The sequence below is a fragment of the Narcine bancroftii genome, chromosome 1 (assembly GCF_036971445.1).
Source record: "Narcine bancroftii isolate sNarBan1 chromosome 1, sNarBan1.hap1, whole genome shotgun sequence".
Lineage (NCBI taxonomy): Eukaryota > Metazoa > Chordata > Chondrichthyes > Torpediniformes > Narcinidae > Narcine > Narcine bancroftii.
The window spans coordinates 100,896,008-100,922,050 of NC_091469.1; the positions used below are offsets into that span (position 1 = coordinate 100,896,008).

At 40.1% G+C, this 26,043-nt stretch overlaps 1 protein-coding gene across 19 annotated transcripts in view; it reads right to left on the bottom strand.

The window, feature by feature from the left end:
• Positions 1-1,129: 1,129 nt before the first annotated feature.
• Positions 1,130-26,043, bottom strand: part of LOC138761686 (uncharacterized) — a 155,809-nt gene continuing 130,895 nt past the window's right edge. For 8 of the 19 annotated variants that reach the window (XR_011356445.1, XR_011356441.1, XR_011356459.1 and 5 more), the window contains one exon: positions 1,130-1,251. Coding sequence is in view for 10 of the 19 variants with exons in the window: in XM_069934329.1 (XP_069790430.1) it covers positions 1,221-1,251 (31 nt within the window). In the remaining 9 variants the exon portion in view is untranslated. Of the gene's footprint in view, positions 1,252-9,267; positions 9,496-21,451; positions 21,635-23,403; positions 23,565-26,043 lie in introns of those variants that run through there. The other 11 variants (XM_069934275.1, XM_069934268.1, XM_069934261.1 and 8 more) reach the window with 3 other exon arrangements.

Genomic DNA, 26,043 nt, shown 5'->3' on the forward strand with positions numbered 1-26,043 from the left:
AGGAAATCAATGTTAATGAGTTTGTCATACACATTGCACAATGTACATTTGTACTGAAATTCTTGCTTGCTGCAGGTGAACAGGTACTTCATAAAAAAGACACTAGTGTGCATAATCTGAATAAAAAGAGAATAAATACAAAAGATAGATAACAAGTATTTACAGTTATCCCACAGGCACTCTGAGCTTCCATCCATTGAAGGTTTTAAAACCCTCCACTTCTTCCTGGAACAACTTTCCGAACAATTTCCCTCCACCAACACTCATCTCTCCCTGTGATCCTGGCACATTCCCCTGCATGTAACACTGCTCTTGCCTCTCATCCCTCACCACCATCCAGGGACCTAAGCAGCCTTCCACGTGAGACAAAGATTCAGGTGCACATCCTCTAATCTCATTAACTGTATTCAGTGCTCCTTATGTTTCCTGCCCTACATAAGTGAGACCAAATGCACACTGGGAGACTGTTTTGCAGAGCATCTGAACTCTGCAATGGCAATCCCAAGCTCCCACTTACATGCCGTTTCAACTCCCATTCCCACCATTCTGTCTCTCCTGGGCAACAACCTCATGTTCAATAGCCCAAAGGTATGAATATAAAATTTTCTAATTTCAGTTAACCTGCACCTTTGCTCCTTTCTCTCTCCTTTTATTCCGAGCAGTTTCTTTTGTACCCTGCCTTTTCTAAACCCAACCCTAACTTGGACCCAGTTTTGTTGTCCTCCATCACCCCTCCCATACTTGGTTCCACTTATTATCTTATTCATTGATTCCAGCATCTACAGCTTGTCACTTTCCTGCCTTTGTATTTACCTCCCTTTCCTCCCCTAACTGGATTACCAGTTAAATATTTTCTGATATTCCAGAGTATAGCACACATAAGCTTAGAAATGCCTCAGACTGGGTTTTAAAGTTACTCTTATCTATAAGACACCATAGCAAAATCACAGCAAGCTGTTTCTTCACTCTAACAGCAGAGGTGGAATCCTATTTGTGATGGTCCAGACAACAGGGGAAAGAGAAGGAAGACTGGAAATTAATAGAAATTAAACTGAACAATTGTCAGGAATGAATGCTAAAATTAGTGAAAATTAGTGAACTACTCTTCACCATGATGGAAACACAGAAGGAAAAGCAAAATATTTATTCTTTGTTTGAAACCTCAGATTGACTCTGGAAGTTAAATATTATCAGATTCTTTGGTTCACTTCTTTCTTTTCTCAATATTCTAATGATATACCGTGGTTGAATCTGGAACAAAAAATATTTAAAACTTAATCATTGCTATTTTTACTGCACAAACATTCATTGTTTTTCAAACAACAATGCAAATGTATTTCAGGACATATAGAAATTTATAAATATAATGGAAACTCCTTGAAATTAGATAGATTGGAGTATTTCTCATCGTTCAATTATAACTGCTTTACAACTATCATAACTTCAGGTACCAATGCAATTGTTACAATACACAGTCTGTAATCCTGAAGTCAATGTACAAACAGATAGATTAGGAGCAAGTATGACCATTCAGCCCCTTCAAACTACTGTTCCATTTTATAAGATCACAGCTGAATTGGTTGTAACCTCAGAAACACAGTCCTGTTTACCTCGTAACTTTTTAATTCCTTGCCTATCAAGGATATACAGTATTTACCCCTGCCTTAAATGCATTTAGAGATCCTATTTTTATTAACACCTCAAGGAATAGAAATGCAAAGATTCATGGCTCTATAAGAGAAAAAAAATGTCACCTTATTTCTATCAGTTACTGGGAATGGGCAAACAGTAACTCCCAGTCTAATCATACTGTTATGGAGTGGTATAGCATGGAAACAGGACCTTCAGTCCAACTTGTCCAAATTGATTTACAACCCCGGTACATTTTTTTTGAAGGGTGGGAGGAAACCAGAGCACCCGAGGAAACCCCATGTAGACATGGGGAGAACGTACAAACTCCTTGCAGCCAGCGTGGGATTTGAACCCTGGTCCCAATCGCTGGCGCTATAATAGTGTTGCGCTATCCGCTATACTAACCATGCCGCCAAATGTTGACTTATCAAAATTCACACCTCACACTAATGCTGAGTTAGTTGATCAAGATTCAGTTGTATCACCTTCCTCATTAATCTTGAATAACATTGTTCATTAGACTAGATCCTCCACAAGGGGAAGCACATCACATACAGCCTTTCTGTACCCTTCAGTCTGCCTAACCGTTTCTCTTAAGACACCCTGTATGTTAAATTCTCTCTGAATTGATTCCAATGCCTTAACATCCTCCCTTTAATGGGGAGACCGATACTGTTCACGGTTCTCTTCATGTAGTCTCATCAATGTCAATGTCATAGAACACATAACAGTTTTGCACAGTACAGGACATTCAGTCCACAATGCTGTGCTGACCTATATAAACCTACTTCACCATCAATCTCACTTTTCCCAACTTCACAGACCATAACCCACAATTTTTCTTCCATCCATATGTCTAACAATCTTTTCAATATCTCTTGTACCAGCCTCCCACGCAATACATTCCAGGCACCCACCACTCTCAGTGGAGCCTTGGAGAGATTTCATTCGACACTCAAGAGCATGATGAGAAGCTATTATATAAACTTACTTGGAAGTATGCATTAGGTGGGCTTCAATTACCCCATTTTCAAAATTATTATGAAGCAGCTCAGTTGAAATTTATTAGTAGACTGATGGATTTGGACCAACCCCCAATTTGGGCTAAAGTTGAGATGGCTTCTATTTCTGAAGTCGATGTGTAGCAATTTATATTTCGATGGAATGTAAATTTGTTGAGGGAATATAATATGCCAATATTAAAACATCTATTAAAGCTATGGACTAAAAAAAATAAGATTTTAGGATCAAAAGGTAAATTGTCAATTTTAACTCCACTATATAACAATCAGCTTATTTCTTTTTCAATGTTGAATAGTCATTTAAAGAGTTGGGATTCTAAGGGTATAAAAACATTACAGGATTGTTTTGTAGAAGGACAGTTTCTTTCTTTTAATCAATAAAAGAGCATTTTGATATTGCTGAAAATTCTTTATTTGTGTATTATTAACTTCGAGCTTTGGTGAAAAATATGTACGGTAGAGAGATGATTTTACCTGTATTGACGGAATTCGAATCTTTGATTTCTTCTATACCAAAAAGGGGTTATATTTCTGTTATGTACCAAGTATGACAAGACAATATGGATAAGCCAGAATGGGAGAAGTCTAAACTTAAATGGGAAAATGATTTAGCTTTTGTTTATCCTGAAGACTATTGGGCAGATACGTGTCATGATAGTGTTACTAAATTGACGAATGTGCGGTATCGAATGGTTAATTATAACTTTCTACATCAGTTGTATTTAACCCCAGAGAAATTGAAAAAATATGGTTTTAGTTATTCGGATTCTTGTTTTCGATGTGGTGTATGTACTGGAACTTTTTTACATGCTCTTTGGTCTTGTGAGCATGTACAACCATTTTGGTATGAAATTAAGTTAATTTTGGAAAAATTATATAATTTTAAGTTACCATTAAATTCATCTATTTTATAATGGGTTATATGATTCCTTTAAAGGGATTAGGGTAGGATAAATTTCAAATTGCATTTGTATATTTAGCATTGTCTGTAGCTCAAAAATGTGTAGCAAGTACATGGAAAGTGATTAATATAATGCGATGGGATAATGAATTGAAAGCTTGTATTGTTATGGAAAAAAATTACATATAATCTGCATGATAATTATTCTTTTTTTGTTAATCAGTAGTTACCATATTTGGAATATATGCATTTAGATATATTTTGATTTATTATATATTCTTAGTTTCTGTTCATACATTTTTGGCTCTCCTTAAGAGAGCTGGCTGATGGGGTTGGAGGGTAGATGGGGATTTGATTTAACTTTTTTTTTCTTTTTGTTTTTTATATATATTCATATAAAATTTTCTTTATGGAATGTATTCTGTATTACTACTAATGATTCTTCAAATAAATAAAGTTTAAAAAAAAATGAACATCAATTGGAGACCTGGAGGACATGGAATAAATATCTATCTATCTGCCTATATCTAAATAAAACTATCTGCCTCTAAATATAACTGTTGAATATAAGCCCATGAGCCAAACACTATTTAGAGCACTAAGAGCAATATTGGAATTCATTTCATGTTGTCAATATATCTGAGGTGAAGTTGATTTTATATTTAACTTGCAAAGATGGCTTTAGCAAAATGAGTCATGTTCATTTTAGTAAATAGGGTATGAGGATCTGTTGAAATAAAATAGAAAACTGGGGTTCCTCAACAACTAGGAATCTGTGGCCTTATAAGATATGCATTGAGGAATAAAATGAAATGTGATAACCTGACATTTGAATTTATGCTGTCACCATCACACTCAACTGTCATTCAAAAATCTCAAGGGAGGCTGCTTCAGAAGGGAACTCTTGAATGTAAAGGATTTGATATTTGTGGTATCAATGTATCTTTGCTTTATAAAGTATATTGACCTGCTAAGTTTCTCCAGCATTATGTTTACTCACAGTTCTCTTGCACACTCTATATTCACAATAGAATTCTGAGCTCCACAAATGTTATAACCTATATATGATTTGTCAATATTTAATAGGTAACACAAGGAAGACCACAATCCATTGCACATTATCACTTCCTGATCTTGTCCTCTCCAGCTGCTTCAATATGTTGCAGGAATCACAGCCATCCCTGAAGTTCCAAAGTAATAAATTCTGGGTTCAACAGGAGCAAAGGAAAGAAAAGGAGCAAGAGTAAGAACAATGGATATAGAAACTCTACGTTTGATGGGTTGAGGGAAACAACAGTTAATGAAATGGTTAGAAATTAAGCAAAGATTCAAGATTCCTTTTATTGTCTAGTATTATTTACAAAATTTCCTTTTGGCTGCCGAAACGTAAACAAAGAGCATTGCCTGGTGCCCTAACACTAAGAGAAGGAGAGGCAAAAGAGAGTCCCTTCAGAAACACCGTGTGTCTGTGGATTCGCCTCCAGTACCTCCACAGCTACCTAGACCCCTGTTCAATCCATTGGCAACCTGAACTCCAGCTCCAAACTTTTGAAATGATCATGAAACTTTCAGAGCCTGAGGACCTTCAGGATCCCTTCTTGCCCTCAGCTCCCTCTCCAATCTCAGTTCCAATATCTGGTTATGAGTCAGTCTCCAGCAGACTGTGGCCTGTGTGTGTACTTTGACTGCAAGTCATTAACAGCTCACAGCTTCTGTGGGTCCTCCAGTCACTGAACCCCTTCACTGGTCTGCCGCCGTGGTCATAATCCTGTCAGTTCACCTCTTCTGCTTCTTCTCCACTGGGGTGTTCTCTCCATTTTGGATGCCCTGATCCATTGGTTCCCAGCACAGGCACCATCATTTTGGGCACAGACCCAGTGGTTGCAGATTTTTAAAAAACATTGACAGTTCCTTTAACAGGCTGTTTAAAGCCTCTACAGAGCTGTTGACAGTAGGACCAGGCAGTAGATCGCCGTGAAGCCATTGCAGCGGTTCTGGCAGCACTGCTATTTTTTCAAATAGGTCATCAGCAGCAGATTAGTGAGTAAAAAAATTGTCCTCCACTCTTGTTTGAGCAACTGCTCCCTCTTCTAATGACCTCTGGTCCCAATGTAGCAACATTAATTTTGTAAAGTGCTGCTATTTTGGTAAAATACTGAAGTTGATTTATTTTTGCTTTAATAAGTGCCTCCAGCCCTTTACAGCTGTGTTCAGTGGTGATTCAGGTACATTAGTGAACTTCGTGTTCAATAGCAACCCTGCAAAAGACTATTATTGGACAAGAAAGATGATAATCTTTGGTTCCAAAGCTTCGAGTGATGGTCTGTTTTACTTAATTATATATCTGTTTCCCCAGATCCCTGTGTTCTACCACATTCTTCAGTGCCCTACCATTTACTGTGTATGTCTTTTCTTGGTTTGTCCTTCAAAAATGTAACACCTCACACTTGTCTTCAATAAATTCCATCTATCATTTTCCAGCCCATTTTTCTGCTCTAGATCCCTCTGCAAGCTTTGAAAGCCTTCCTCACTGTCCACAACTTCTCTAAACATCTGCAAACATGCTGATCCAATTTACCACATTATTATCCAAATCATTGATATAGATGACAAATAACAATGGCCCCAGCACTGATTCCTGAGGCCTCCACTTTCTGGCTTCTCCCGTATAGCCAATGTGGAATCCAGTTTACTACTTCACCACGAATATCTAGCATCTGAATTTTCCTGATTAACCTCCGATATGGGACCTTGTCATTGGCCTTATAAAAGTCAATTTAGACAATATTCATAGCCTTTCCTTCATCAACTTTCCTGATAACCTTCTTGAAAAACTCTACAAGATTGGTTAAACACAACCTACCATTCACAAAGCCACTTTGCCTATTCCTAATCAATCCCTGGCTATCTAAATACTTGTATATCAAATCTCTTTGGGCACCTTCTACTTTGCCCTCTACTGACATCAAGTTCAAGGGCCTATAATTTCCTGGATTACTTTTGGAGCCATTTTTAAACAGAATAACATGAGCTACCCTCCAATCCTCCACCACCTCACCTATGGCTAAGGACTTTTAAAATATTTCTGCTAGATCCCCTGAAATTTCTACACTAGCCTCCCTGAAGGTCTAAGGGAATAAATTGTCAGGCTCTGGGGATTTATCCACCCTTATTTGCTTCAAGACAGCAAGCAGCTCCTCCATTTTAATTTGTAAAGGTTCCATGACCTCACTGCTTGTTTTTCTGTACTTCCCAAAACTCTATGCCAGTTTTATGAATAATTTCTGATGCAAAAATCCCTTTTAAGATCTCTCTTATCCTTTCTGGCTCCATATATAGCCAACCACTCTAATCTTCAAGAGGAACAGTTTTGTCCCTTACCATCCTTTTGCTCTTAATATACCTGTTGAGACTCTTAGGAATTTTCTTCATATTGTCTGCCAAAGCAACATCAAGTCTTTTAAGCCTCCTTCTTAAGTTTTTTTCCTTGTATTTTTTATATTCCTCAAGTACTTCATTTGCTCCATATAGCCCATGTCTTCTATATACCTCGAGTTCTTAACAAGATCTCCAATATTCCTTGAAAACCAAGGTTCCCCATGCCTGTTAACTTTGCCTTTAATTTTGAAAGTACAAACTCTGTACTCTCAAAATTTTGCCTTTGAAAGCCTTCCATTTACCGAACGCATCCTTGCCCGAAAACAACTTGTCCCAATTCACACTTTCTAGATCATTTTTCATTTCCTGAAAATTGGCCTTCCTTCAGTTCAGAATCTCAACCCGAGGCCCAGACCTATCATTCTCCATAATTAACTTGAAACTAATGGGATTATGATCACTGGAGCCAAAATTTTCCCCTACACATACTTTTGTCACCTGTCCTGTCTTGGTCCCTCATAGGAGATCCAGTATTGCACTCTCTCTAGTTGGTACCTCTATATATATTGATTTTTAAAACTTTCCTGATCACACTGGACCAACTCAAAGCCATCCAGTCCTTTTACAGTATGGGAATACTAACAATATGTGGAAAATTAAAATCTCCTACTATCACAACTTTATGCTTCCTGCAGGAACCTGCTAACTCTCTACAGATTTGTTCTTCCAGTATGGTTGGTCTATAATACAACTCCATGAGTGTGGCCATGCCTTTCCCATTCCTCAGCTCCACCCATATGGCCCAGTAGACGAATCCTCTTGTCCGTCCTGTCTGAGCACAGCTGTGATATTTTCCCTGCTGAGCAATGCCACTCCTCCCCCTTTCACCTCTCCTGCTCTATCACATCTGAAATAATAGAATTCTAGAACATTGAACTGTTAGTCCTCCCCCTCCTGCAACCAAGTTTAACTAATGGCCACAATGTCACAATTCCACATATTAATCCATGCTCTAAACTCATCTGTTGTTCCTACAATATTTCTGGCATTGAAACAGATGCACTTGATAACATTTTCACCTTTGCATGCTGCTTCACATCATCTTTGTCCTCCTCTACTCCACTTTCTGCTCTGGCACTCTGGTTCCCATCCCCCGCATATCGAGTTTAAACCATCCTGGTGCACAACTAGCAAACTTTCATGCAAGGATATTAGTCCCCCTCCAGTTCAGATGCAATCTGTCCTGTTGGAACAGGTCTCACCTTCCCTGGGTGAGACCTGTTGATCCAGAAACCTGAAGCCTTCCCTCCTGTGCCATCTCTTTAGCCACGTGTTAAGTTGCATTATCATCTTATTTCTAACTTCACTAGCATGTGGTAGCAGTCCTGAGATCACAACCCAGGAGGACCTGTTCTTCAACTTAGTGCCTAACTCCCTGAACTCTCTTTGCAGGACCTCATCACCCTTTTGTGTTTGATTATTTGAGATAATGGAAATAGTACCAATTTTCAGAACAACATAAGATGATTAAGAAGCAAATAAAAAATCTTGGTGAAATGAGTAAAAACATTTCAGAATGAAACAATTAAGAGCAATGTGTCTGTTACTATTTTTACTGGATTCATTTTGTATCAACAGCAAACTTTACAAAAAAAAAGATTCAACTATGATATTTTGCCTGTGACCTATCAATATCATGTATCTAAAGACAAAATAATTCTCTCCACCACATAATGCTTAAGGAGCAGCCAACATCTTGGCAATAGTATTCAGCCCTGAAAACCTGTGCTCCAAAACTAGGAGCTCCTATACCAAAGGCATTCCAAAACAGCCACAACTCTGACAACCACCTCACAATGTGGCATACTGCCCAGGTATCATATGACCAATGAACCAAATAACTTCATTCTAGCTAATTATTGCTTGATAGGCACCTGTCTTTGAGATTCAGTAACTTTACCATTTCTATGTTTCATACTATAAAACTCAACTGGACCAAACACAAACATTGTGGTATGGGAACAGCTTGTGTGCTGGATATTCTAACATATCTCCTAACACCACAGAACTGTTACACCAACTACAAAGCTCCAATCACATTTATGTGAGGACAGCATCCAGCTAAAATACACAGTACAAATACCGAAGAAACTTGCCCCATCAGGGTTCTCCAGATGATAACCTCTTTATAATAGAGTTCCTTTTTGTTTCTCTTATTTCAAGTGAAACATTAGGCAGCCAGTCTTCTCCTCTTGCATGAACCACAAGTACTTTGACCAGGCTGAACTAAGCACTCACAACCTGCTTTCCAAATGGGGTTTTTCACAAGCTTACCAGCTTGTCCTGTTCCAGTCTCAGTTGCTGCTGTTGACTGTAAAACTGCAGAGCTGATTTCTCTCTCTCTCTCTCTCTCTCTCTCTCTCTCTCTCTCTCTCTCTCTCTCTCTCTTCCTCTGAGAGAAAGCCTGTTTTACTCTTTCTTCTTGCAAAAACACGACTCTCTGAGAACAGCAGGTTCCACTCCAGACAGCCTGCGGCTCCGTCGACTTCTTTCATCTGTTGCCTTTTTGTAAACAACAATCCATTAGTGAAGTCCCTTAGCACTCTCCAAAGCTTTTCTAAAAGCTCTTGGTGCTGGCCTGTCTAGCATGAGCAGAGCTCCAGTATTTTCAATAAGATCTGTTTTTTAAAAAACTTTTTTTATTTGAAAAACTATTAGTAATCTTACAAAATACAATCCACAACAATATTTATATAAAAAATTAATTGAAAATAAAGAAATTTTTTTAAAAAGAAAAGAAACCCCACTCCCCCCACCCCTTCAGCCAGATCTCTTAAGGAGAGCCAAAAAATATATAAATAAAAACTAAAACATAAAATAAATCAAGATATATCTAAATGCATATATTCCAAATATAATGACCACTTATTAACAAAAAAAGAATAATTATCATGCAAAAGTATATAAATGCAATTTGGAATTTATCCAACCCCAATCCATTTAAAGGAATCCCATAACCCAATTAAAAAATAGATGGATCTAATGGCAACTTAAACTTATACAATTTTTCTAAAATTGACTTAATTTCTTCCCAAAATGGTTGTACATACGTACAGGACCAAACAGCATATAAAAAAGTTCCAACACACGTACCACATCTAAAACAGGAATCTGAATTACTAAAGCCATATTTTTTCAATTTCTTGGGAGTTAAATATAACTGATGCAAAAAGTTATAATTAACCATTCCATATCGTGCATTCGTCAATCTAGTAACACTATCATGACACATATCCATCCAGTAGTCTTCAGGAAAAACAAAAGTTAAGTCATTTTCCCATTTAAGCTTAGATTTCTCCCATTGCGGCTTATCTATATTATCTTGTAATACTTGATCCATAACAGAAATATAGCTCTTTTTAGGCATAGAAGAAATAAAAGTCTCAAATTCCGACAGTACAGGTAAAATCATCTCTTTACCATACATTTCTTTTTACCAATGACTGAAGTTGATAGTAAACAAATAAAGAATTTTCAGCAATATCAAAACGTTCTTTCAATTGAGTAAAAGAAAGTTGACCTTCTACAAAACAATCCTACAATATTTTTATACCCTTAAAGTCCCAACTCTTTAAATGACTATTAGATAATGATAAAGGAAAAAGCTGATTATTATATAATGGCATTAAAATAGATCATTTACCTTTTGATCCTGTAATCTCATTCTTTTATTTCCATAGCATCAATAGATGTTTTAATATTGGTACATTATACTCGCGTAATAAATTTATATTCCACCGAATTATAAATTGATGTCCTGCAGTTTCAGAAATACATGCCATCTCAACTTTATCCCATCTTGGAGGCCAATCCAAATCCATCAAACCACTAATAAATTTGAGTTGGGGTACTTCATAATAGTTCTGAGAATGAGGTAATTGCAATCCACCTAATGTGTACTTCCAAGTAAGCTTATTTAATGCTATCCTTGGTAATTTACCTTTCCATAAAATTCCCTAGTAGCTTTATTTAAATCCTGGAAAAATTTCATTGTAAGAAAACATGGTATTGATTGAAACAAATATTGAATACATGGAAAAATATTCATTTTAATACAATTAACCCAGCCAATTAAAGTTAATGGAAGGTCTTTCCACTTAATTAAGTCTGCTTTTTCAACAATGGAACATAATTTAATTTATATAAAGATTGATACTCAGTATACACAATTATTCCCAAATATTTAATTTTATCCGACCATTTCAAATTAATAACATTTTTATAAACTGAATAATCTCCTTCACCTACCGGTAAAATTTCACTTTTATCCCAAGTAACTTTATACTCAGATAATGATCCATACTGTAATAAACATTCCCGTAAATATGGCAAAGATTGTTCCAGATTTGTTAAATATATTAAAACATCATCTGCAAATAAATTAATCTTATACTCTTTGTCCAGAACACTCATCCTTTGTATCTGCTCATTTTGCTGTATTAATTGAGCTAACAGTTCAATGACTAATGCAAATGGGGCTGGTGACAATGGACAACCCTGTCAAGTAGAACTTGTTAATTTAAACGATGATGAAACCTGTCCATTTGTCACCACCCTAGCAGTCAGATTTGTATATAAAGCTTTAAACCAGCCAATAAAAAAGGGGACAAATTTTAAATTTTCCATGACCTTAAATAAAAAATTCCATTCAACCCTATCAAAAGCTTTTTCTGCATCAAGTGCAATCACCATTGGATGGTTGGTTTGCTGTCAATATGCATTGATCAAACTAATTAACCAAAGAATTTTATCTGAGGCATGTCTATTTTTAATAAAACCTGCTTGATCTACATGTATCAATTTTGGTAAATATTTAGCAAGCTGATTTGCTAACAATTTAGGTATTATTTTATAGTCCATGTTTAATAAGGAAATAGACACCTTTAACGGATTTCTATCTTTTTTTTGGAATTACAGCAATTAAAGCACTAGAACATGATTCTGGTAACTCATAATGTTCAGTCACTTCTTGTAAAACCTCTCCAAACACTGAGGATATATCTTCATAAAAACTTTATAAAATTCCACCGAAAACCCTTCATCATTTCCATCATAGCGGTCTTAATTTCTAAATTTGTAAATGGAGCTTCCAAATCTATAATATCCTCTTTTTCTAATGTTGATAACTTTAATGTAGATAAAAAAGAATCAATAGATCCATTATCTTGTCTCCCCTCAGAAATATATATTTTTTAAATAAAATGAATAAAAGTGTTCATTGATATCCTGAGGTTTATAAGTAACTGTTGAATTCTTTTTAACAGCATTAATAACCCTTGAGGTCTGCTCCTTCTTTAGCTGCCACACAAGTACTTTATGCACCTTCTCACCCCACTCATAATATAATTGTTTAGTTCGATTAAGTAAACATTCAAATTGATAGGTCTGTAACGAATTATATCGCAATTTCAATCTAGTCAAAGCTATTTTCTGATCTTCTGTCACTCCCTTCTGAAATTCCTTCTCCAGTTCATCAATCTGCTTTCCTAATTTAATACTTTCAGCCATATACCCTTTTCTTAACTTTAGTAGCATAACTAAATCAGGATAATGTGAACAATTTTGTAACTGTGTAAGAAAATACTCTTCTCACTGTAGTAACTTTACTGCACCACTGTGGGGCTTATGTATATATTATATATGTGTGTGTGTGTGTGTGTGTGTGTGTGTGTGTGTGTGTGTGTGTGTATGTGAACAGTTTCCTGAGATGGTGAAGGACATCAATAAGTAAAATCTCTTCTGTTATTTGAATCTTGCATCTCTAAGTTATTTAAGAAGCCTCCCAAGTAACACAGAGACATAACAAAACTGATGGAATGCTTGAAGAGATTAGACAGAGCAGATTGGAAATTTTCTTTTTGTACAACAAGCTGTTAAAATCTGGAAATATTTTTCTGTCAGAGTGGTATAACAAGTTAAATAGTGTTACAACTTCAGCTCTCTTACTTCCCTCCCTCTCAATTTTCATCCTCTCTAATTGATACTGTCTTTCAGCCAACTCTAACTCAGATCTCCTCTGTTTTATAGCTTCTTCTCTTTGATTTTTAGCTTCCTCTATTTGCTTTTTAGCCTCTTCTCTTTGCCTTACAGCTTTGTCTGCCTTATACTGTCTGTTTCTCAGCCTCCAACCTCTCCTTTTTTCTCTTTCTTCTTCCATCCTCAATTTCTCCAATTCCAATTGCAATTTACCAGATCTATCCTCTGAAAAATCTTCTAATTTACCCTAACCTATATAATATTTCACTATAATCCTCTGAATTTGTACTTTCCTCATCCAATGTTTAACTTCAGTCAGTTTTAATACCTTAGAAATAACCATCAGTTCCTCTTTTCTCTTGCTCTTCAGCTCTCCAAGTGATGGTTCTGACAAAATCTAATTAACAACCATTGCTGCTGTTTTTCACACAAGTTTTAAATTAGCTTGGGAAAAAAAAAACCAATTGACTAATAACCCACAAAACTCATGTTCAATTGGCTGGACGAGGACCATAAAATGTTACCAGCTCAAAGGACCCCAAAACCCAGCAGCAATAGACAGTCACCAAGACAAGTAGTTACTTAAACAAAAGTTGTTTTTAATTAGCTTTTAACATGAAAACAGAATCAAACTTTAACTTATCTCTATACTTAGCTAACCCAAATTAACTCCTTTCTAATTCTAAGTACACATGTATGATGTGTGTGTAAATTTAAGAAATGTTCTTTGGTTCACAGTTCAATCTCACTTCTCCTTCTTCCAAGTTCTCTGGATGCAGGCAATTCTTATACTGTGCACAGAATTTAACATGTATAAAGTTCACCAGGCTGTGGTGCTTGAAAGGTAAATGTTTACTGCTCAGAAAGGTTCTTGTAGGGTTTGCAGAGAGAGATATTTGTTGTTCCAGGATGTCCACAACTGAGGTATGACCATTAGTCACCTCAATGTCTCGCTGATTAAACTTGCCCCATCAGGGTTCTCCAGATGATAACCTCTTTCTTTCAGGCTACCACAGAGTTCCTTTCTGTTCCGCTTATTCCAAGAGAACCATCAGACAGATAGCACTTCCAGCCATCCACTGTTCTGGAGATTTCTGTTTTAAAAAGCTGTTTTAACATGTGACTCTCTCACTTACAAAAACCCCCACCTTCTTCAGCAAACAACAGGAGTTATCCTCCTGCTCCCATCTGTTGTCTTAGATAAACATAACCTAGGAGTGACCTTTCCGTGAGCATTCTGTAGGTACTTGCAAACAGCCACTTTGTTTCTTCTTCGTAACAATGGTCTATTCATTTCATGACATCCTTTCAATTAGCACCTACATGTGAAATGTGCATAAAATTCTCCATAGCCTCTGCAATGTAACTGAATATGAATTCTTCACTATTTCAAATAAGATCTGTTTTAAAATGTGTGTATGAATGTAACCTACTCTAATCTTACCAAATTCCTCCCAATATTTATCCATTACACAACAGTGTTTCAAAAAAGATGATTATCTCCTCAAGAGCATTTGGAGATGGATAATAAACACTGGCCTTATCAAAGACCAGTAGAAGTGCTTGATTCACACTTTAATCATACTTTTAATCATAATAAATGCTTTCTCAGTGAGACATCTAGTATCCATTCATTGTGGAGCTCTGGGGCCTGATTCTTCAGAATAAGATGGAGAACGGAACTGAGGCCAAACATCAGATTACCTATGATCTAATTAAATAGGGAAAATGGGTGCAAGGGGAAATATTATTACTGTTTTTTTTTTGTTCTTATTCTTCTTGTGAGTCTTTATCGGCAAAATTAAGTTGAATCTGTTTTCTCCAAACAACTATCTAGAACCACTGCTTCCAAGCGTGGAGTCAACTTGTAATGCACAGCTATAGAAGGTTTCTTTTTAATTGCACAACAGTTTCATATTGTTGGAGAGAATACCTTTATGTTGACAAAGATTTCAGAGTGATCAGCCAGGGTCTATTTTTTCATATACTATATGGTATGATGCAGAGGCATTATCTTCCATCTTCACTACTTCCATCTATCTCTGTAACCCCTCCAGTCCAAGATGCTTATTATTTGTTTGCTCTTCTACTTCTAGCCTTACATATATCACTGTGTTTTTAAAAAATTTCTCCCTCACTGGTACTCAAACCGTCTTGTGCCAAGATCCTAAGTTCTAGAATTCTCATAAATTGTTCTTCTCCACCATTCTTTTCATAGAACGTAGAACACTACAGCACAGAAACAGCCCCCTTCGGCTCTTCTAGAACCCTTGTTTTGCCTCGTATCATTGTCCTGCACCCAGTCCATAGCCCTCCATACCTCTTCCATCCATGTACCCGTCCAAATTCCTCTTAAATATAAAAATTGAGCTCACATTCACCACCTCAGCTGGCAGTTCGTTCTACACTCCCACCACTCTGTCTGACGTTCTCCCTCATGCTCCTCATCAACCTTTCCCCTTTCACTCTTAACCCATAACCTCTTCTGAGACTTGTTAATGTGGCTCATTTTCTGATTACTGAAAAGTGCATCAGAAAACTTCAATAAAGAAACTGAATGAATGCCTTTTCATGTTCTTGTTTGCTTTAAACTTATATTGCTTATATACTTTTTTAAACAACCATAATATACCTTTTTAGAATTGATGATTACAGTTAATGGAGGTAAGGTTTGTTTTCTGATTTTCTAATTTTTCCAAGTTTTAACTAACTTCTCTAGATTTGAGGATGAGGTCATCCATCAAAATGTACTCAAAATTTAAATATGAGCAAACTGCATATTGGTTTGCTTTCAGTATGAGAAAAATACAAAGACTTAAAAATCTGAGTGAACATTGTTTGGAACTGAGAACACAATTGAGTAATTTGAGATTTAAAATCATAACGAACTAGATTAAAACAACCTGCTTCCAACCCAACTATTGAAATACCAAGAATTAGTACCCAATTACATTTGTAAAGTTGAACATCATTCAGTGCTATTTGGTGTTATTATTGGTGGACCCATTAAAAAAAAAAGCAGCTTGTACCATCAAGTATAGATTAGAAATTCAACTCTTCAAAGTATTGTTAAAATCTAAGTAAGAAACTTCCAAAATGGGTAAAATACCTTTTGACTCAACTACCGCAGCCAAACTCAGTGTACAATCAGAAAAGAAAGCAGTTTGACAAAATGAATAGTTTCTGAAAATTTTCCCGAGCACACTCAGCTTCAAAATTATTTTTTCTTCTTGATGCTCATAAGTGAGTTCCAAGAAGTGTAGCAAATTTTATGAGTGTTTATGATTTATGAGTGCTGTTGTGCGAATAATTCTGACACAAAGTCTACAGACTGTACTCCAGGCTTTAATTAGCTTCAACTTGTATACACCAGTCTCAGTATCTTGCTGGCTCCACATGTCTGACTGTCCCCAAAGGGGCCAGCTCGGGTCTTTATATTGGCTGGTGATTGTCAGCCGGCAGGTGGGGCCAGCCTCCCATGTTGCCTACCTGCAGATACAGTGATTGTCCTTTGCAGTAAGCTGGTAGGAGTGCAGCCAGTGTAGTGATTGTATCACCACATTCACCACCTTCTTAAAATGAATCCTGAGGGAGACAGTTTTCTCTGTATCAAGTAATATTTACAAGTTCAGGTGGTCTGGTGGTCATCTGTGCCTCACAGGACAGGCTCCTGGTCAATGGTTGGTAGGGGCAGGGACACCTGAGGGTCAGCTGGGCCCGGGGTGGCTGAGGCAGACAGCGGTGAAAGCAGGATGTTGTCTGGAAGAGTGGTGATGTAGATGTGGGACAGGTCCATGGGGATTGAGGCCCTCTGGAGAGGAGGAGAGAGGGTATTATTTCCTGGCTGATCCTGGATGGGCCAGGGGTCCCCGGATTGAGAGGGCTGGGTCCCTGCTGGTGCCAGGTCCTTGGTCAAGACAGTGCCCTCACGTCCATTGGGTACCTGACATAGGCGTAATTTGGGTTTGAATAGAGGAGATGCACCTGCTCGACCAGGGGGTCAAATCTGTGGGTCCTCATGTGTTTATGGAGAATTGGTCCTGGAGACGTCAGCCATGCTGGCAGGGAGATGCCAGTCGCCAATTTTCTATGAAAGGTGAAAAGTCATTTGTGAGGGGTCTGATTGGTAGCCGTGGTTAAGAGCGACTGTATAGTATGGAGTGCCTCAGGGAGGGCCTCTTGCCAATAGTTAATGGACCAGCCTTTTGACCTCAGGGCCAGGAGGCCTGCCTTCCAGATTTCCATGTTTACATGTTCCACCTGCCCCTGGGGTTGTAGCTAGTCGTGCAATTATCCATGATGCCTTGAACTGCCAGGTACTGGTGCAGGTCCTCACTCATGAAGCAGGACCCTAGTCACTGTGGATGAATGCCAGGTATCTGAACATGGTGAAGATCTGTGCCAGTGCCAATAACAGAGGAGGTGGAGGTGTCAGGGCAAGGGATGATGAAGGGAAAATTCGAGTATTCATCTATGATCGAGACGAAATAGACATTTTTATTCGTGGAAGGAAGTGGTCCCCTGAAGTCAACGCTGGGTCACTCGAAGGGCCAAGTGGCCTTCACTATATGGGCCTGTGATGGGTGGAAGAAGCATGGTTTGTACTCCACAGAGACCCTGCAGGACTCAGTTATGGTCCAGACTTCTTGGATGGTGAAGGAGAGGTTCCGGGACATAATGAAGAGGTGATTGTCTGGCTGTAGTCAATAGCCAGTGTGATTTTTCATGACCACCACTTGGGCCCGCCACGGACTCTTACTAGGTTCAATGACTCCCTCTTTAAGCAGTCTCTGGGTCTCTGCTTTGATAAACTCATGATCCTCTTTGCTGTAAGAAGGGCTCTTAGTGGCAATCGGCTGACACTCAGGGGATAAATCACTGAAAAGGGAAAGAGCTTTGATCTTTAATGTGAACAGACCACAATAACTAGCGTGGGGGATGGTAAGTGTGGGTAGTGGCCCACCGAAATTTAACACTACGCTGTTCATCTGAGATTGAATATCTAACCCCAGTAACACAGGGGCGCAGAACTCCGACATAATAAAGAGCCACACATCAGCAAGGCAATATCCCTGCAAATTTAAAGTAACTTTACACTTGTGCCGTATAGTTTTTGTAAGTTTACTACAAGCTATCGATATCTTTCGGTTTGCTGGATATCTCTGCAAATTTAAGGCTCTGCCAACTCACTCGTGGATGTAGCTGTCAGTACTCCCTGAGACTATTGGACAATCAAGAGTCTGACCATTCACCGCCCCCTTCATAGTTGACTGTTCCAGTCCATAACATCCCCCAAGCTTTACAGTCAATTGAGCTATCACAGGGGATCTCACCTCACCGTCACTTGAAGTCGATTTAGCCTGCTCATCTGAAGATTCCCCCTTTTCACAGTTGTCTTCCATTCCTGCAGCTCCAGGACACATTTTCTTAGTGCTTCTCTTCTTCTTCCTATCAGTGGGAGTAATTTTCATCTTACATGCTTTAGCGAAGTGGCTGAATTTCCCACAATAGTTGCAGGTAGCAAATTGTGCTGAGCACTTCTGTCTAGGGTGCCAGCTCTTATCACAGAAGAAACATTTTTCAGGAGTTCACCCTTTTCTTTCCTTTGGGGTTCCAGCACTCCTGGATGTTTCCTTTTCGGCTTCTAGCATTTTACTGGACCGCATGGCACTGCTCAGTGTTTTGGCTAGAGTGACTGCCCGGTCATAGGTTAAGAGCTCCATCTCCAGCAGACTCTGTCGGACCTAACTGGAGTCAATCCCGTTGACAAAAGCATCCAGCTTCAAGGCATTGCGGTGTTGAAGCACATTGACTGGCCTGACATCACATTTGTTTGCCAACGAGTCGAGGGCCAGTGCGTAGGCCACATCACTTTCCCCAGGTTTCTGGCGTCTAGTCAGCAACTGGTGTTGAGCAAGCACCACATTCCTATGGCACTGCATAGTAGGCAGTCAGACATTCCTGGGGTATAGCCAGAGTGGTAGCTCCTAGCGTTACGGCGAAAGGGACCTCCCCCAGTACAGAGTTCAGGTGGCCCCACTGTATTGCCTCATCGACCACGTTGTTTCGAGCCATGTAGTAATCAAAACAAGCAATCCAGTGGTTGAAAATTTCTCTGGCCCTCGGGGCAGACTGGTTGATTATCAGCCACTCTGGCTTGAGTGCTGCATCCATTTCTGCTAATAAAACTGAAGAGCCAGTTGATGAAGTAGACAAAGATGATATGGTCAAACAATAATCATGGGTTTTATTAACAGAAACTCATGGTACAATAATGAAGGACAATAGATGCATATACAGTTATATCCAAGGGGAGTGTCTTTAACAGTAGAGATAATGCACAGCCAATGTTAGTACAGCAAGGCTCGCCAGAGGGGAGACAGGCAGCTTGGCAGACATTCACCACTCCATCCCACTAGACTTTCTTTTAAAAGAGGGGATGAATGTGGTGATACCACTGTGATGCTGTAATGCCATTAGTACTGTATCTCTGTGAATGGCTGGTCTGCCTCCTCCCTGTAATTCCTCCTCCTGGAATTGCCCAGTTGACTCCTGGAATTGGGCCAGCAACAGGACTGTATGTCCAGTTTATGGTAATAAAAGCCTGTCATCAAGTAACTCCAGTCTTTTGGAATTATTGATAGCATATCAGTCATTGATATTATATATTTCATAAATGTTTTGTATATGCATGCTTATTTCTGAAAATCAATAAAAATATTTGAAAAGAACAAAAAGAAATCCTCGTGAACATGCATATCCTATGAACACAATATTGAAAACAAGAACCAAAACCAATGTCTCTATTATTTGGAACACAAGAGGACAGCCAAAGTAACTTGTAAGGAGTAGACTACATATGGTCTCAGAGAGAGGATTCAGGAAGGCTAAGTCTTTGCTATAGGAGCAATTTGGCAATGAGAATAAAATGGCTACTGCTTATATGGAGAAGGCTCTTTCATGGTCATCAACAAAACCGGATAACACAAAGGCTCTACAGGCATACGCCCCCTTTCTAAGAGGATGTTGTAATGCCATGGAAGATATCATCTACATACATGAGCTTGACATGCTTTCTAATATGCTAGTCATCATAAAGAAGTTGCCTTACCGGCTGAGAAATATATGGAGATCTGTGGCCTGTGAATTACAGGTAAAACACAATGTCCTTTAAGGACATGGTGAATTTCCTTGAATGGCAAGTGCAGATTGCCATAGATCCAGTATTTGGAGATATCAAAGATACTCCTATCGTGAGCAAAAATGTAAGGAGGTCCAACTCACAGCCTCATCTAAGAATAAAAGGAAGTACAGTATCTTTGCCACCACTGTAACAATTGCAGATATGGAAAATGACGGAGGAATTAAGGGAAAGAAGATGTGTTCACAGTTGGAGAAAATCACTTTCCTAAAGGAAAATGGAGTATGTTTTGGCTGTCTGTGTAAAGGACACACAACAAAAACTGCAGGAGGTGATTCAGCTGCAACATTAGTGGTTTAAAACATCCAGAATTCTGCATATCCACCAAAAAAAAAGAAGGAAATGGAAAAGGAGCAAGCAGAAATAAAGGAAGTAGCGGAAAACAGTGCTATAGCCTCTGTTCAGACAGGTGGTCTTACTGGGGCCAGTGAAGACAACTGAAAACCTCAATAGTGCATGTACAAGTCAAGGGCAGGAAAGGGAATGCAACAGTTCATACTTATGTATTACTTGACCCAAGGAGCACTGCATCATTTTGCACAGTGGAGCTAATGAATAAGTTTAATCTCCAGGGAAGAAGATCAGGGATTCTATTGAGAACCATTGGTCAACGGAAAGTCATTGGAACCAGCATTGTTTAAGGCTTAGAGGTCGCTGGACTGAACAGCAGTGATTTTTGTGACCTCCCAGGCATATACGCTCAGAAGATTATGCCTGCACATCAAAATGATATCAAAAGATGGTCTCATCTGAGGAATGTTCATATACCCAAAATTGGCTCTGAGATAGAGTTTCTGATTTGCTCAGATGTACCAAAGGCTCTGGAATCCCTAGATATAATATGGAGTGTGGGAGGAGGATCTTACGCTGTCAAACCATGCTTGGTTGAATGATTAATGGACCATTAGGAGGAAAAAATGATAATGCTCAGGAGAAGTCAGTGACAAGTGACAATAGGATATCAGTTGTGAAACTTAATGAGCTGTGGGAATAGCAGTTCAGGACTGACTTTCATGAGTGCCTCAGTGATGACCAAGGACTTCCAAGAGAAGTTCTTGGATTTAGTCTCAAAATCTGCCAAGCTAGTATATGAATTTTCCAGGGAATGCATTAAAGCAACATGGCTCAAAAATGAACAACCCATTAAAATGAACAGCAAAAATGAGATAATGTCTAATGGAATGAAATATTCTCTGATTAATCATAATTGCAGCACAGATGATGAAGGGAGGTACACTTGAATAAAAGCGTGAATAAAAGCTCTCATGACTGGAGGGAGGACAAACGCTTTTATTAGATTATAATTACGGGTAGGGTCTCGCAGTAGTCTTCAGAAAAGTTCTGCGTTTAGATGGGAAACCAGGATTATATGTAAGCAGATGGGAGCGGAGCCAGCCATCAGCACAACACACTACCAGTGAATCCCATTTCATTGCATTAACCCCTTCCTGTAGAATTTAGGATCTGTGAATGAAGACGGTGAACATGGGTTCAGAAATAGTGGTTAAAAAAAATTATTATTTACAAATTTAAGCAGCCTGGAGGTCTGGAGATCTTGGTGGAGCGCCTTAGCACTGGGGTGCCTTGGACTCCTGCTCCCCTTGTGAGGGAGGAGAGGTGGGCTGGGTGCACTTTCCTCCTGAACCGGATACCCAGAGGCCCTGACTGGCAGCAGTGAGAATGAGCTCCGTGGCTCGCAGAGCACCTGAGGCAACGGAAACTCTGTTCTGGCGAGTGCCAGGTCCCTGGTGTCCTCCCTGTCATCCGGGTACTCCACGTAGGCATATGTGGGATTGGCATGGAGCAGTTTCACCCTTTCCACCAGGGGATCAGTCTTGCTTCTCCTCACGTGTTTCCTGAGTAGTGAGCCAGACTGGGAGTGTAGTTCCCGATGCCAACCTTCTTTCAAAAGTGAATAGGAGCTCATGAGGAGTAGTGTTAGTCGCGGTACATGTTAGCGACCAGATGGAGTGGAGCACCATGGGGAGAACTTCCTGCCAGCATGAGTCCGGAAGGCTTTTTGACTTCAGGGCCAGTTTGACAGCCTTCCTGACCATGGCGTTCTCCTTTTCAACCTGCCTATTCCCCCAGAGATTGTAGCTAGTAGTCCTGCTGGACACGATGCCCCTCACCAGTAGGTACTGACGCAGCTCATCACTTATAAAGGATGATCCCCGGTTGCTATGAATATAGCAGGGATACCCGAATAGAGTGAAAATTGAGGTTAGGGCCTTCATAATTGATGAAGTGGACATTTCTGGGCATGGAATGGTGAATGGGAAGTGGGAGTTTTTGTCAATAACAGAGAGAAAGGTGTTCCTGTTCATGGAGGGGAGAGGTCCTTTAAAATTGACGCTGAGCCATTCAAAGGGCCTGGATGATGATCAGGTGCACCTTTGTGGGGCGATAGAAGTGCGGCTTGCACACCGCACAGACCTGGCAAGACCTGGTCATTTCCCTGACGTCTTCAATGGAGTGGGGCAGATTGTGCGCCTTGACAAAATGAGCCATGCAGGTGAACTCTGGGTGGCAGAGCTCATTATGCATAGATCACAGTTGGCCAGTGTGTGCAGCGGAACAGCTTCCACTGGATAAGGCATCTGGAGGGTCATTAAGGGCTCCTGGCTGATAGGCAATGTTATAGTTGTAGGTGGAGAGCTCGACCCTCCATCTAGCAATTTTGTCATTTTTGATTTTGCCGCTCTTAATATTATTGAACATGAATGCGACTGAGCGCTGGTCAGTGAGGAGCATAAATCTTCTACCAGCCAGATTGTGTTTCCAGTGCTTTACGGCTTCTACAATGGCTTGAGCTTCCTTTTCCACCGACGGGTTCCGGAGCTCATGGCCTTGTAATGTCCATGAAAAAAATGCAACTGGCCTGCTCATCTGGTTGAGGGTAGCAGCCAAAGTTATGTCTGAAGTGTCGCTTTCCACTTGGAAAGGTACATTGTTGTCCATCGCGTGCATGGCGGCTTTTGCAATGTGGCTCAGTTATTTGGGCTTCAGTTGAGAGAGGGAAATTAGTGGCTTTTAAGAAAGATGAACTTTATCAGCGTATTGAGGGATCCACTGGGCATAGTATGAGAAAAACCCCAGGCATCTCCTGAAAGCCTTTGTGGTCCTGGGGATGGGGAGCTCTAATAGGGGGTGCATCTATCAGGATCGAACCAATTATACTATTCTCCACTATGTAGCCAAGGATAACCAGGTGTTTCATCCTGAACACGCACCTGTTAGAGTTATAAGTTAGATTCAGGGCTTTTGCTGTGTGAAGAAAACTCTGGAAGTTGGCGTCATGGTCTTCCAATATATGGCTACAGATGGTGACATTATCGAGGTAGGGGAAGGTAGCCTTCAACTCATATTCGTCCACCATTCTGTCCATCTGCCTCTAGAAGATAGAAACCTTGTTAGTGTACTGAAAGGGACCCTCCGGAATTGACAGAGACAACTGTTAGCCTCAAATGCCTTACATGGACGGTCCTCGGAATGGATTGGCAGCTGGTGATAGGTAGCTTTCAGGTCGATGGTTGAATAGACCCGATACTGCACAATATCATTCACCACGTCCGAAATATGAGGGAGGGGTTATGCGTCCAGATTGTGCACCAATTACTAGTTAGGCTATAGTCAATTACTAGCCTGAACTTGTTGTCCCTTTTTAGCACTACCACTTGTGCTCTCCACGGGCTGGTGCTAGGTTCAATGATACCTTCATCCAGCAGACATTGAGTCTCCGACTTTATAAACTCTCGGTCTGCTGCATTGTACCTCCTGCTCTTGGTAGCAATGGGTTTGCAGTCTGGGGACAGATTTGGGAAGAGAGGAGTGGGATCTATATTCAGTTTGCAGAGGCTGCATGTGGGTTCTGATTTTAGGGGCCCTCCATTCAAAACCGTTACAGGGAGAGGGGACCAGAATATTCCAAGGTCACGCTTTTATGGTGACACAGAAAGTCCAGACCCAACAACACTGGAACACACAGTTCATCCAGAATATACAAGCAAAATTTATAGAAGTCCCCCCCACTTTCAAAAGACAGGTGTACTATACAAAGATTTTGAACACGCTTAGTCTGTGAATAACATGCGAGAAATAAGTGGTAATTAGAAGGATGCATCTTCAGTTTGTATTTTTGCACAGTCCATGAGTCTATGAAGCTTTCAGTAGAGTCTATGTCGATTAGGCATTTAGTGGAATGTCTGTTTACCTTCACAGTCACTATGGATATGCTGAGCGGGTGAGGTCTATCCTGATCTTGGACCATTGAGGCTAGGTCCCTGGAGATTCCATGCTCCTCATTTGAGTGGCACCCACTGTCCTGGGTTGCCTTGCGTGGGTAAGATGGCATTGAACTTGTGGCACAGCAAGATGGCCGCCCTCCTTCCTCCTCTGATGATGATAATAGTACTGAGTTTGAATTCAGATTACAGAAAGATGGCTGCCAAGCCTTTTTGCACTCTTTCCTCACTGCCACCCTCCTTCGGCACTTCGTGCAGCAAGTGGGTTCGGGTGACTTTGGGGCAGACGGCTTGAGGTTGGAATCAGATCTGGGAGTGGTGCAGGGCGCGGAATTCCCCAGACTTCGCCTTGCATGTCAAACCCTCATCCAATGTCCTTTCTTACCACAGCTAGAACACACTGAGTCCTTTGCCAGGCAACGAGATTGGGGATGCTGGTTCTTGCCGCAGTAAAAGCACTCCCTGGCACAGGAAGTGGCAGCCGTTAGGGCAGGGGTAGCGAGAACAGCCAGTCCTTGGAAGGGCTCACCTGAGTGGGCGAGCTCACTGGCTTCAAGGTCATCGTTCTCGAGCTTGGCCTGTTCCAGAGATTTGGCCAGCTCGATGTGGCTAGCCAGGTCCTTCTTTACTGACTCGAGCAGTCACTGCCTCATGTACCTTGAGTGGATCTCCGCGACTAGAGTATCCCAGATTTGTTCTTCCTCACAAGTGCGGCATGTAGCCACTTCATACCTGCACTTCTTGGCAAGTGTCCACAGATCCAGCAGATAGTCAACGATGGTCTCTCCTGGCTGCTGGCGACATAGAACGAGTCAGTGCCTCGCTAGGACCTAGTTCTATGACTTCATGTACCTAGCCTTCAATGCCTCGATAGCAGCGTCATACATAGAGCAATCCCTGATGACTGCATACCCTTTCATTCCTATCCGCAAAAACAGTGCGGACCTCCTGAGTTCATCGGTGTGGTAAGACGTCTCTGGTCATGTTCAGGTAGGCCTGGAAGCAGTCTAACCAGTATGTGAACTCCTCAGCCATGTTGGGGGACAGAGGGTTTATCAGTAGCATACCTGGCTTGAGTAGCATTTTCATTATTTAGGAATAAGCTAATAAAATTGTAGTGTGAATAAAAGCTTTCAAAACTGGAGAGAAAACAAATGCTTTTATTAGCTTATAACTAAGAGTAGGGTTCAACAGTAGTCTTCAGAGGGTTCTGGGCTAAGGTGGGAAATTAGGGTTCTATGTGAGCAGATATGGGGGCGGAGCCAGGAGGTGGGGCCAGCCATCAGCACAACACCCTACCAGTGAATCCCAGTTCACTGCACACCGTATCATGACCTCAGGTACAAAAATTTCTGCTGAAATCACTTTGGATGGTACAAGTATACCTGTTCTAGACTAAGACTAGCAAACTCTACAGAAGCCTGACAAAGCTACAGTTGAACTAATAGATGAGTAGGAAGTACCTTCCAAACCAAGCTTGCTACCTGAGGCAGCTCAGGAAGTTGATTTGCATCTTCTGTGGGAAGCCTTAGTAAAGAAATGAAGAATGAGTCAAGAACCAAATCTTGATTTAATCTATGAAGTATTAGAAGAAAATGACAAAGCTCTGAAACGACGACTGCAGAAAGA